At 42.0% G+C, this 13,104-nt stretch overlaps 2 protein-coding genes across 2 annotated transcripts; one reads left to right on the top strand and one right to left on the bottom strand.

Moving 5' to 3' along the window:
• Nucleotides 1–11: 11 nt before the first annotated feature.
• hyls1 (HYLS1 centriolar and ciliogenesis associated) lies at nt 12–7,314 on the top strand. The gene is made up of 12 exons (XM_017477761.3): nt 12–126; nt 955–1,057; nt 1,535–1,651; nt 1,751–1,824; nt 2,529–2,746; nt 3,570–3,625; nt 5,769–5,935; nt 6,109–6,154; nt 6,497–6,560; nt 6,673–6,754; nt 6,916–6,942; nt 7,026–7,314. The coding sequence occupies exons 2-12, from the start codon at nt 958–960 to the stop codon at nt 7,155–7,157; spliced, it is 1,083 nt and encodes a 360-aa protein (XP_017333250.1). The 5' UTR covers nt 12–126; nt 955–957; the 3' UTR covers nt 7,158–7,314.
• Nucleotides 7,293–12,372, bottom strand: mrpl4 (mitochondrial ribosomal protein L4). Its single transcript, NM_001200724.1, is given in 9 exon segments — nt 7,293–7,467; nt 7,568–7,641; nt 7,756–7,865; nt 9,989–10,095; nt 10,181–10,298; nt 10,549–10,600; nt 10,730–10,898; nt 11,917–11,998; nt 12,243–12,372. Coding segments are annotated over 9 exon segments (939 nt in total). The 5' UTR covers nt 12,324–12,372; the 3' UTR covers nt 7,293–7,321.
• Nucleotides 12,373–13,104: the final 732 nt, after the last annotated feature.

Below are 13,104 nucleotides of genomic sequence, written 5' to 3'. Positions count from 1 at the left end.
CCCGGGACACGCCTCAGGACCTTCTTGGCTGTGGTTAGAAGGAAGGGCGTCATTTTCAAAGATTTTTCTAACTAACTGCTTTCTGTTGTCTTGACGCTGGGGGAAAACAGTTTACTGGACGAGAAGGTAATAATATCGGCCTGGTTTCTTTTGTGTGGGTTTAAATATATAACGGCAGATAATTTATATAACGGCAATGATTTGTTTTCACTCTCGCCAGCTCTAAAATAAGGTTAAATCTAGCTAGCTGAGTTAGCTAGGTCGGTGTGAGGTTCTGAAGATTTCTGGTTTGTTTTTGTTTTGTTTTTAAAGCAAGGGACCTTTAATTATTTAAAAACCCTACGAACTTTTTCACTTAAAAAATAAATTAGTAAAGTAAAGTGAGTCCTTTTATTTATTTCACGAACAGCCCAAATATTGCAGATATTTCATCCCATTATTCAAACATGCCAAATAATATTTGAGCTATTCTTTTGAGTCAGAGAGCTTTTGATTCCTACACTTTATATATATTAATAAGTTGGCACTACATTAAAGTTTATTTCTTATTGCTTATTGTTTTGCAGTTATTTAGGTTTGGAATAAACCTGTTCAATTGAATGGAAGAACTCCAGAATAAATATAAAAACGTTATTGATATTGAGTGTTTGTGATTTCAATAATAATAATAATAATAATAATAATAATAATAATAATAATAATAATAATAAAAAAACAACCCTGGGTTCCCCCAGATCCCACTTTAAGAACCATGGGTCTAGATTGAGGAAGTTGCTTCGATTGCTATGGCGTATTTGACTTGTTTAACCTATTTTTTATTCCAACATAAAGATATATATATGTATATAATCTACCTATCCATCTACAACACTGTATTGTTCTAATATTATGACCAAGCTGCATGTAACAGGAGAACGAATCGTTTCTTTGCGTTTGTTTTGTAATTCTTCGTAGGAAATGGAAAACCTCGACTTTTCAGAGGAAGAAATCCAAGAGCAGTTGGCTGTGCTGGGATACACCAACATAACCAAAGAAAGACTGCGTGAATTCAAACAAGGTGGGAGTTTTGGTTTGCGTGTTCATGTTAACTTTGCTTCTCCCTGAAAACATCACAATATGTGAATCTGTGTTCCTAAAAAAGTAGGTTTTCCTGACGGGCACGTGTGCTGCGATTCTCACGCGGATGTGTTTCCTGACAAAAGCAGAACGTTTGATGATCACTTTAAGGGATTGTATGGGATGTGCCATTAGAAGGGGAAAAAACCCCTCTCTTCTTTTCTCTCTTATATCTGTTAATGTATATCTACCTGGAGAGACCGTGGAGGCAGATCGACATCTAGAGAGTTCGTGTATATTCAACAGGACAGTTTATGTGATTGTGTGTTTAGGATGCATGCGCAATTCAGTGCACTAATAGTGATTGTATCTTTACATGTGATAATGTTACTCTTATGGGCAAGATTTTGTGATGTGTGTGTGTGTGTACATATTAATAGGCATTATTTTTATATACCTCAAACCTACCTGTCTACAGATCTTGACTTGCTGATTCGGCATGAAAAGTCCAGGAGCAGCACTTCGGCTGAGCGGAGCTCGCCAGAATCTCACCGCAGTTCGAGCAAGAGTCCACCAGCCTTTACTAAAGAGAAAGGTTGGTGGTGGTCGCGTCGCTAAATCGACTTGGAGTGAATTAGACGCCTCTCATCTAGCTGCGAAAGCACAGATATGATTGAAACTTTTTTTTTTTTAGTCCAGGTACCTGGTGCTGGTTCCAAGTACAGCTACATTTACTCCAGTAACAGGGCAGCAGATCAGCACAGACAGGTATGCGCTTACTAAAGCTCTGTTTACAAGGATTTATTCTTTTCTTTTTTACAAATATCCATCAAAACCCCGTTGTCACCTGCCCCCCGAAATAGAACTTTCGCAAAATCTTCATCTCTCCAGTAAAACAAGAGATCTGCTAATCGACATGAATCTGGAGCACTTTGTGCGGGTATATTTGAACGCTCGATATTACCTTACACTGCCTGGAAGCCCCGCCCCCTTACCGTCATCACATGCCTTTGCTTTCTGTCAGGGTAAATGGAGAACGTGTTCATTCGTGAGAAAAAAAATCTATATCTATAAATCTCTACAACTCCGTGGCAGAATCGGACTCCCCTTTGTGCGCTTTCGGCACGTGCCATACAATAGGCTGTAAAGTCTCACTTGAAGATATTATATATATATATATATATATATACCAGAGAATTCAACACTCAACTGAATAGCTGTCGGTTCCGGACGATTAAATTGTTGATTAAACAGTTAAAGGAGATGCTTAAATCTCGAACTTATCTATAAACGCAGCCAAAGGCACATTACTTAAAAGCATTTGTTCCCCCACTCAACACCACCACCTTACTTATACGTTTTCTGCCAGAACGTCTTCGTGAACACATTGCAAGGCACCGTGCCGACAGCACATGCTGTTAGATGTGACTTTACATCAGAACTAACTCTAACGCTGCATGTTTACGTTCAAGGTTCTGACGTCAATATTTGACGATGAAAACCGTGACTCTTACATAAAGCACTCAGTGGCTCCCAGATGCATGAGACCCTCTACAGCTCCCAACAGGCTCGAGGTCGAGGACGCGTCCTCCGACGTTTACCCTTCGGTCCTGGGTGCCGGTGAACCTGTGAGGCAACAGCGAGACCTTCACACTAATGCGAAACCAGCTCTCAAGAGAAAAGTACTAAGGTAAGCTGAGCAAGAGAGCATACATCTAAATATATTAAATTAAACCGCTTATAAGCATTATGATTTTGATTTCTGGGAGTGTTAGAAATCTTTGATGTACATACCAAACACTTACCTCACATATCAGACTATCCACATGCAGTCAAGTGCAAAAGTTAGCATGGCCTTAGGATGTAATTAAAGTGCACCTGTTATGGTTTTTCAGATATTCCCGTTCACGTAGTGTGTGATAGAGCTGTTTGTGAATGTAAAAAGTCTGCAAAGTTTCAAAAATCAAAGCGCACGACAAAGCGTTATCGACTCCCGAAAGAAGGAATCGATTCTGAACAGCTGAAACGAGTCGTTAGTGATTCCAGACTTTACTTCCTGTACTAACCTACATAGGTTTGTAACACAAAGCCCCGCCTCTGGTCTTCATTGGCTGCTCGCTGACAGCGGTAGACCGATCACAACAGACTGGGACACATTTAGGAAATAATGCTAAATATCGATAATGATGATAAAACATTGTGTTAAATGCGTTTGTTTATTTGTAAATATTGCGATATCTTAAATTATTTTGTGTTAAATAATTGTTATAGGTGGCTACTAAATGTATGATTAAGCTTTTCCGTCACAATGTGGCACTACTGTTCTGCTGTCTCTCCTTTAACAACACCACAGTCCGTTCATGCAGTGTAGAAAAGCCTTAAATTATTGTAATATGATGTTTGAGATACGCCATATCACCCACTTGTAGGAAAGAGAATATTAAAGTGTGTGCGTGTGACAGATTTAGGTCTAGAATTTGTCAGCTAAATAATTCTGATCTTTTTCCCACCAGGAAGCACAGGGGACATTCTCAGGTGTGTGATGAGTCTACATACAGTGAAGACTCTGGTAAGTTTAGCAGCATTTACAACTACTGGTAGTGACCCGTGTGTGTGTGTGTGTGTTGGAGTACTCGGTGAAATGTCATGCAGTCTCAATATCACTACGCAGTGTTGTAGATCTAGGAGCTCTTGGGCATCAGTGCTAATCTTCTTACAGTCACTCCTCCTCCTCCTTGGCAGCCATCTGCCAAGCCTCGGTGAACAGACCGATATTTTCTAAGACTTCAGTAAGAAAGGAAGCCTCAGAATGTATAAAGCGTATTACAGCCACTTGGAAAACGCCTATGAAGAGGACAATGACTCTCTGTCGTCCTCTTTCTGGACTGACCAGGAAAGTGAAGACCAGGGAGAATGTTACGTAAAGGATGACCAGATCGAGACAGAGCTTGGAATCTACAAGCAGGACATTAACAAAGCAGAGGAAGGGTACGTCAAAGGTGGCGGAGTAAATGAGCAGGCTGGAGAAAAGCCGGAAGAGGGCGATGAGTGCCAAAACGAAGAAGAGAAGCGGTGTTATGTTAAGGAGCAAAGTAAGGATGAGGACTTAGGAAGACTAAGAGGTGAACAGGTGAGTCAGCGTGGTGCCAGCAGTGCGACAAACCCAGGAAAAGAAAACGATGAAGGCAAAGAGAAGAGTCGTAAATCAGGAGCTGAGGATGAAGAGAGCGAAGATAATGTCAAGGAAGGTTGTCCAGGAGAGGAAATGTCAGGCAGTGAATTTGGGGAGGCTGGAAATGAAGACAAAGGGGTGGAAGAAAACAACGAGGAAGAACAACGCGAGTGCTTTGTTGGGGACGAGAACGTGGACGGGAGTTTGGAGGAGTCGGAGTCTGAAAGCCACGATCTGGAGAGCGAAGAGGAAATAGAATATTTTGCCGGCGGGTTTAGCCAGGGTGACGACCCAGAAGGAGAAGAATTATGGGGAGATGAAGAACGGAAAACTTCTTTTTTTGTGCACCAGGATAACATGAGTGAACTGGTGATGAATGATGACCAGACCTATAAGGAGGAGCAATACCCAGAAACGAGACCATCACACAATAAGAATGCCCTATTGGTAAACGTAGATAACACTGATGAAGCAGAGTGGAATGACCAAATATATACCAAGCACAGAGAAAACGATGGCTCTGCTGAGCAAATTTGGACATATAGTGCTGATCCACGTGAAAATGGAGTGTATGATGAGGATTACCACGGTAGCATAAGCAGCCTTACAGCGAGCGTTTTAACTTCCGGCTACGGAACGTACCAACCAGACTCCCCTAAAGATGACCTGGATGTTCGAGATGACTGCAGTCTGTTTGAACTGGAGTTACACACTGAATACCCCAGAGCTCTTCATACTCAAGATGACCCCAATCTGTCCTGGTATCGAGATGGTCTTTCTTCAGAAGTGGCCGAGAAACAAATTCCTTCAGAGACACGAAATGGAGTCGATTGGACCCTTTTCGAGTCATTTATCGATGGCGATAGCACCATGTACGATTACCCTACTACCACTGTTCGAGGCACAAGTGATGAGAACAGACTGAGATCTGCTACTGTATGCCCTGAAGAGTCCCAGAGTGTTGATCTCCCAGCTAGTGAAGAGAGAGCCAGCGATAGCGTTCATCTCCAGGTAACAAGAACGAACACCCAAAGTGTGACATTTTGCAGTGAAGACGTTGAAACATTTCATATGTGCAACAATGCCGCGTTTAATAGAAGACGTAATGAATATACGACGGCAATAAAAGATCACCGGAGTGAAGATGGACATGCGGGGCAAAATTTCAGGAAGACAAAGCAAGGAACGTCACGTCCTTTTAGACGTGGGTAACGTTTTTGAACTTCACCTGTAAGGGTTTTTAAAAAAAAAAAAAACTAATACTATTGGTTGAACTTGAGTTAATCAAGCTGTTCATAAGTGTAGTTACGTTTCAGTCACCGACTAGTGACGCTCTATAAAGTATTGGCTTGTCCTAATTGAACCAGTTGATGTAGCTAAGCCTAGTTCTTCAACCTTCTGCTGAGAGATCCTTCAGTTATTGATAAACCTGTGGAAGCAAGAAAATGAAGGCAATCGAGCTTTAACGAATTAGGACTGGGTTAATGGCGTCCGCTGTAGATGAACATTGCTTTCCTGTTTTTTTATTTTTTATTTTTAGAGCCAGTAAGTGAGATGGAAGAGCGCTTGGACCACCTACGCGTGTCTGCTCCTCACGCGCGTCATGACTCGTACTCCGAGAGCGAGGAGACGGGCAGCTACAGTGACAGACGCAGCTCCGCGACAGTGGAACTGCCCAGTGCTTTTCAGTTCTACATTAAAGGCATGGTCAGTACAGTCACGCACCATCAAAATATCCTGGAGCATCAGGGCTGATTGTGCTGAACACTGTTCTGTATTGATGATGCAGACATGCTACACTTTTACTTATTTCTTTTGTGCAATTTCTGCCCGTTTTATTACGCCTTTTGGTAATAAAAAAAATGTTATGTTTTTATTAGACAAGATCACGCAGCGAGAATGACATCAGGCCTCGTCCCAAATCATGTAAGATTTTAATATACTCCGTGCTCTTAGTCTTGAATCCTCTCCAGTCGGTTCGAGTCCGTAATCAGTTCTCCGATTTAAATCACCTCAATAGTAAAATTTGTCAATAAGTAAACAAAGTAACAGGAACCATGTGCAACAATACTTTCTGAATTCTTGTCATTTTTTTTCAACGCACTACATAACTCGGACATGGGCTTGTCATATTGTCTTCTTTAGTAAAACTAAGACTACTCGATTTAATCGTACTAATAATATAGTTCTGTAGTGATTAGTTGTCTCCCTGAAGCATAGACATTTTCCATTTGAGCTGTATTTAATCCATAACAATTGTTTCTGAAGTTATTCGTCCAGTTATGGATCATCCACATACGAGAAACCTGAAAAAAAGCGATCCTGTTGCAAAGTAAGTTTTTTTTTTTTTTGGACAAACACAGTCAGTATGCTCATGTATGGAAGTGTTTTGACCATATATTGGTCATTATTTTTTAAACATGAATCCTTTTCCTCTCACTCAGGTATTTCCAGTACAAGCATGAGTGGGAGACGTTTAAGGCCGCTGGAGAGATCCGCCGCAAAGAGCTCCACTGGGCCATCAGGGTACCGCTTGCTCTTTTGTTCTTGTTTCTTTTTAAACATATTCAGCACCACCGTGTTATATAAACACATGTTTAAATAGCTGTGTATTAGCAGTATGAATAGAATGTAGAATATCGTGTGACTAACACACTTGGTTTTTTTTTTTTTTCTTCAATCTTCAGGATCAACTCGCATACCAGCCTCCGCCTGTAAGTTACATCCAGATGATTCGTATTTGTATCAACTACATCTTTTTCTCTCGCATTTTATAACAGTGACTTATTATTTACAGCCAAAGCCTCAGCGAACATACATCCCCAACACGTATGTGGTGCCGACGGAAAAGAAGCGTTCTTCCTTGCGGTGGGAAATCCGCCACGATTTGGCGAACGGCATAATTCCAGCAAAAGCAACCTACCTGTAACGTGACATAAGGACTACATGACTTTAACGTCCAGGTCACATTTTTAAAGGTTTTTATTTATTTAATAATGAATGTTATTTTTCCCCGTCCTGTGAGTTGTACGTTCGAAATGAATGGCATATTGAACAGCGATTATGAAATAAATGTTTTTAATACATCGATGTTTACGGCACATCACTATAGGGCAGCTTGAAAGGGTAGAGCGGCGTGAAGCGAGAGTCGTGCCACAGCAGCTTCTTTTCTAGAAACTTCACAGCCTCCAGCGTGAGCACCAGACTTTCGTGTTTCAGCATGCTGTGAACATTCAGGCCTGTGAAAGTGCAAAGGTGAGGGAAATGACTGTTAACGGTCCGACTCGAAGACCGCGACAGGAAGGATTATCACCTTGTAAGACTGTATACTGAACTTACCTATGGCTGGAATGATATTGACAGTCTTTAAGTTTGCCGTGGCCTGTAGAACGTTGTGAGAGAACTCCTCCCCTCTGGATCAGGTTCACATAAAAGTTAAAGATTTGTCCATTTTGAAAGGGAATTGACAGACGTTCAGGATGAAAAAGCTATAATGATGCATAAATAAATATATGGGATATACTCACACATCCACAATCAGGACTGAATCCCCCCACTGCCTGTGTTTGAGCAGTTCCTCTAGATAGTGTGGGTCTGGAGTGGGAATCTCCAGCGTATCAATAACATGAAGATAATCCTACGAGGAGAATAATAAACAACAAATTGATAGCACATTTATGTTGTATGTGATTGCACTGAAAACTCTGGAGCGATTTTGAGACTAACTTGTCCCCACTTACACTCTCAGGAGGAGTCTGGAACTAGTCTGGTCTGTGATTACAGTCCCAGATCATCTTGTGGTATCACAAGTGTAAAATCTAATCTAAACCCCTCAAAAATTACATTCGCGGCGGTTATAAATGTAAATCATAAATAATAAACCTTCTATATTATGCGTCCAATGTGTGTGTAAGAGAAACCCATCACCTAAAAGTGTGTGCTCTTTTTGTTATCTAAAATAATTCTAAAAATGAATGACACATTGGCTCCATAACCTTTAATCCAAACAAGGAATCATCTGAAAATTCAGTTCACCCTGTACTATATGGAAAACACATAATTAAACAACATCAAATGTGTTAATAAATTTATTTTTGAAAATATACACTAATTACAAATCTGATGACTGCAACACACTACAAAAAAGCTGGGACTTTCGCCTGTGTGGACGCTGAGTGAAGACACCAGTCGGTCAAGTTTAGCATGCGGAATTGTCCTCCATTCATCCATTATGCATTTCTTCAGCTGTGCAACTGTACCTGACCTTCGTTGCCTTATTTTGCGCTTCATAATGCGCCACACATTCTCAATGGGAGACAGGTCAGGACTGCAGCAGGCCATGCTAGCACCCGCACTCTCTGCTTACGCAACCATGCGCTTGTAATCCGGGCAGAACGTGGTTTGGCGTTGTCCTGCTCTGGATAGCAGCATATGTTGCTCCAAAATGTGCACGTATCTTTCTGCATTAATCATGTCCTCACAGATGTCCAAGTTACCCATACCATGACAGACGCTGATAACAGCTTGGATGGTCCTTTTTGTTTTGTCCACAAACACAATTCCAGTGTGCTACTGTCCATCTCGGATGAGACCGAGCCCAGAGAAGTGGGCGGAGCTCCTGGACAGTGTTGATGTACGGATTCTGCTCTGCACAGTAAAGCCTTAACTTGCATCTGTGGATGCAGCAGCGAATGGTGTTGACTGACAGGTTTACCAAAGTATTCCCGAGCCCATGTCAGAATATCCTTTACAGACTCATGACGGTTTTTAAAGACAGTGACGTCTGAGGGATCGGAGATCACGCGCATTCAGAAGTGGTTTTCGGCCTCGCCCTTTACGCACAGAGATTTGACCGGATTCCTTGAATCTTTTAATTATATTGTGCACTGTAGAAGGTGAAATGACTAAAATCCTACCGATTTGTCTTTGGGGAATGTCGTTCTCAAAGTGTTGGATTATTCCCTGATGCATCTGCAGGCAGATTGGCGAGTCTCGACCCATCCTCGCTCTTGAAGGACTAGGCCTTTTTTGGAGGCTCCTCATATACTACGATTGGACGATTGCCTCACCTCTTTCACATCACCTTCTTATTTCAACTCGTCACATCGCTATTGGTCCTAAATTGCCCCCTCACAACTTTTTTGGAACGTGTTTGCATGCATCAATTACAAAATAAACATTTATCTTCAAAAAACTATATAGTCGATTAAATAAAACATCAAATACCTCGTCTTTATACGTTTTTTGTTTAAATACATTTACAAATCACTCCCCTTAATTTTTATTAGCATTTTCCATACTGTCCCAACTTTTTCAGAAATTTTGGAGAAAAATGGTCGTGACCAGAAATCAGTCCGTACAGGATTTCCCAGAATTTTCTGTGATCGTTGCGGCCAACAGTGCTTGATTTTGCGGTGGTTTATTGTGGAAAACTACTTAAATATGCGAAATTGCAACTGCACAACGCAAGTGTCGCTCGGTCTTCCGCACTGACGCTTGTTAGTAAACGAGACCGTTTGTCTGTACTCGTGTTCGACGCACGTGAATTGAAGAGGGCTTTGTCTGAACGTGGTTTGTGAGGACGTCACATGATGCGTCCCGGCGCAAATCTGCGGCCATTTTGAAAACTTGCAGGCTCCTGTGAAATATTCCCAGGTTTGCTTGATTTTTGCGTTCGTTTCTGCGATCGCAAAATCCTGGAGGGACTGAGCAAATTTAATACGGGCTGTTTAACGTAATCGTCGGACTGTTGTCACGTACCTGGGCGAGTTTAGCGGTCAATGCGATTTTCAGTCCTTGTACACGCACCTTCATAGGCAACATGTAATAATAACTGGTTGGTCCTCTCGGACCGTGAGCAACGCCACCTAAAACGAAACATAGAGACTGTTATATATGCAACACGATACTGAGCTGTGAAGCCATCCTTGTTCCAGTGTGCTCATACAGTACCTCCTCTCCATATCGGGGAGCGAATGCTTCCGTGGCGAGCGCGTCCACTTCCCTTCTGCTTCCAGGGCTTTCTGCCTCCACCTCTGACCTCCGCCCTGCTCTTCACCTTAGCATTGCTCTATAGTTTAAAAAAAAAAAAAAAAACGAATTATAATCATCAATTCCGCTTTATTACTCTGCAGTAATTATGTTGCGTATTCGCAGCATGATGAACAAACAATACGCCTTCTGTCCAAATCAGGACCATCAGCCTTTATAAAGCTGGTTATGTTTGTGAATGATCACGTCTGATGTCCTGAGCAGGAAATTCATTTTTAGACATCATCACACTGGAGAGAGTAATACTTGAGCGGTTTATGGTTACTCACAATTCTTTTGAAATTCCTCTGCCAGACCTCTACAGCATGGAGTATATCGAGCCTGGGAAAACACACACAAAGCTTACTCTCCGTGAAAGACGTCCTCAGTGTTATTCTGTCTATTGTATATTCTCCATGTGTCTCTGATGCCTGATTTTTATACAGCAGTGGAATCAATACGTTGGTCTACCTGACTGGTACGGAAAACACATCAGGGTGAAGATCGACGACCCCCAACGGCTCGCTCTCGTAACTCCCTAAGGAGTGCAGCCATGTCTGAACAGGTGCGAGGTGAGCTGGAACATCAGCGTCACATCTGCGCAGAACTGGAAGCTCGGACCCGGTGGGGACGGCTGCCTCTAAAATAAAACGTGTACACACGTTACAGCATACAGGCAACATGGACAACGTTCAACTGTCATCAATAAGACAGGTTTCATTTTTTTTTTTCCATTCTCACAGCCACTCATTCTAACAAATGATTCAGCATTTATTCAAATTGTATGTATGTTTTGTGTAAGCCAAACTGAACGATTAAACAGTGCGTAACACTGAGTAGCTCTACTAAGCGCCGGTCGTTAACCGATCGCAGATTGCGTGAGGGAACGTAAACCTTCAGGAGAGTGTTGAGGTAGGGGAACGCTGTTCCAGACAAGGTCTTGAATTTGTTGCAGGCGGCTACAGGAAGCCAGTGGAGGGAGATGAAGAGGGGTGTGACATGGGTTCTTTTGGGCTGGTTGAAGACGAGGCACGCTGCTGCATTCTCAATCATCTGAAGGGGTTTTATGGAGCGGGCTGGGAGACCCGAGAGTAGTGCGTTGCGGTAGTCCAGTTTTGAGATAACAAGAGCCTGGACTAGTATCCATCAAACAGGGGACATCCCCCGGACCTTACGAACGTCCGCGTTCGGTCCGGTTTATAACGTTCGCTGGCTGACATTCCGAGGACATCAGAGGAGAGCAAATCATAACACTACTGAAAGTGTTCATTTCAGCGAAAGTCCCCTAAGCGTCCCGGATGGCCGCTGGACGTCCTTTGAACGTCCCCTTAAACATCCATAGGATGTCAAGCGGACCCTACACATGGACGACTCGGGGGATGTTCGTAGAGGCCATTTAGGGGACGTCCTGGGGATGTTTTTTTGTCAGCTGGGTAGCTGTGCAGCCTGTTCAGTGAGATAGGGTCTGATTTTCTTGATATATAAAAACACTTATGTGCAAAGAGACTTTTGTACAAATACTTAATTATAAAAAAAATGTCCCTTTAATTCTCAGAAATGAGTTGCGTGAGGGTTTTTTTTAAATGGAAATAAAACTTTAAACTAAAAAAAGTAAAGTTTCACCCGGACTATATGGGTGTAATGTCTGAGCAGCTTACTTTGTCTAGGAGCCCCGATTAGATTTGCTGGAAGACGTAAATTTGACGGAAGAGCGCTTTCTCCAGAGAGAGAAGAGATCAGCTGGTGAAAATAAATAAATAAAAACAGTTAGACAAACCACTTGTGAAAACTAGCTGTAAAGCCGGTACAGTGTTTCTGAAACTACCCCTAGCACAGATTACTGGAGAGAGCTCTGCACTGTACAGTTCAGCCAGCTGCAGTGTTTCTGCGCTAGCTGCAGTAGCTAACGTTAGCGCTACGATTAGCAGAGTGCTACAAGGCGTGACGTTATAACGTGTTCATGAACACGTTTCTGATTACTCACCCGTGTAGAGATGCCCCTTGTACATACTGTGAAAGTAGCACGAAACATGATTCCGACCAAATAAACACGAGCACTAATCATCAACACATTGCGCTGTCAAACCCGCTGCTAGAAGGTCGTGCTGCGGCGGTGCCGTCGCAGGCTTATGACGTAATAGCGCGGTTTGGGCCGCTTGAATTATACGTATCTCCAATAGGTAGGGCTTCTTAAACTTTTTAAAAAGTTTAAACAAAAGGTCTTGAGTGCATTGTGAATTTATTTATACTAATTGCAAACATTTGATATACATAAAAGTATGTTAATTCATCTCCAATATTTAGGGTGGAATTTGATTGTTTTATATCTTGTTAATTAAAATATATTATAAATAAATGTTACATTGTTAATCGTCATTAACGTCTAAAATATTATAATATCATTTCCAGATCCCCTGTTACCAGTTAATGCAACACTTTGTTTTGTACTATTGTAGGCTATGCCAGTGGTTTTCAAAGTGGGGGCCGCCAGGGGGCGCCTCAACAATTTGATCGGAGCCACCTAGCCCATCCCTCCCACTAGTGTTTTCTTTTTCTCACTTTCAGACAACCACACACACACACACACACAATCACTTCCTAATGTAATGTAAAGATGTAACTATTAATAAAAAAAAGGGGGGGGGGGGGTATATTCAGAAGTCTGTATTTTTAATGTGTTTTAAAGACATCTTTCAAAAGGGGAGCCTCGGTCAAATGTTAATGCCATTTGGCGGGCCTTGCCCTGGAAAAGTTTGGGAACCCCTGGGCTCTGCTATGTTTGTTACTTACTCTGGTTTCAATACATAAATAAATGACTAAATAAAACGTTTTTGCAGCCAGAGAGC

Source organism: Ictalurus punctatus, chromosome 10 (assembly GCF_001660625.3).
Source record: "Ictalurus punctatus breed USDA103 chromosome 10, Coco_2.0, whole genome shotgun sequence".
In the NCBI taxonomy this organism is placed as follows: Eukaryota; Metazoa; Chordata; class Actinopteri; order Siluriformes; family Ictaluridae; genus Ictalurus; species Ictalurus punctatus.
This window is presented reverse-complemented; position numbering and strand designations above follow the sequence as displayed.

Excerpts from the sequence above, each read along its gene's own strand:
- hyls1 (XM_017477761.3), top strand. The coding sequence starts at position 958 with ATGGAAAACCTCGACTTTTCAGAGGAAGAAATCCAAGAGCAGTTGGCT. Across the intron at positions 2,747-3,569 it reads CTCAAGAGAAAAGTACTAAG|GAAGCACAGGGGACATTCTC; the intron begins GTAAGCTGAGCA and ends TTTTCCCACCAG. Across the intron at positions 6,561-6,672 it reads AAAAGCGATCCTGTTGCAAA|GTATTTCCAGTACAAGCATG; the intron begins GTAAGTTTTTTT and ends CCTCTCACTCAG.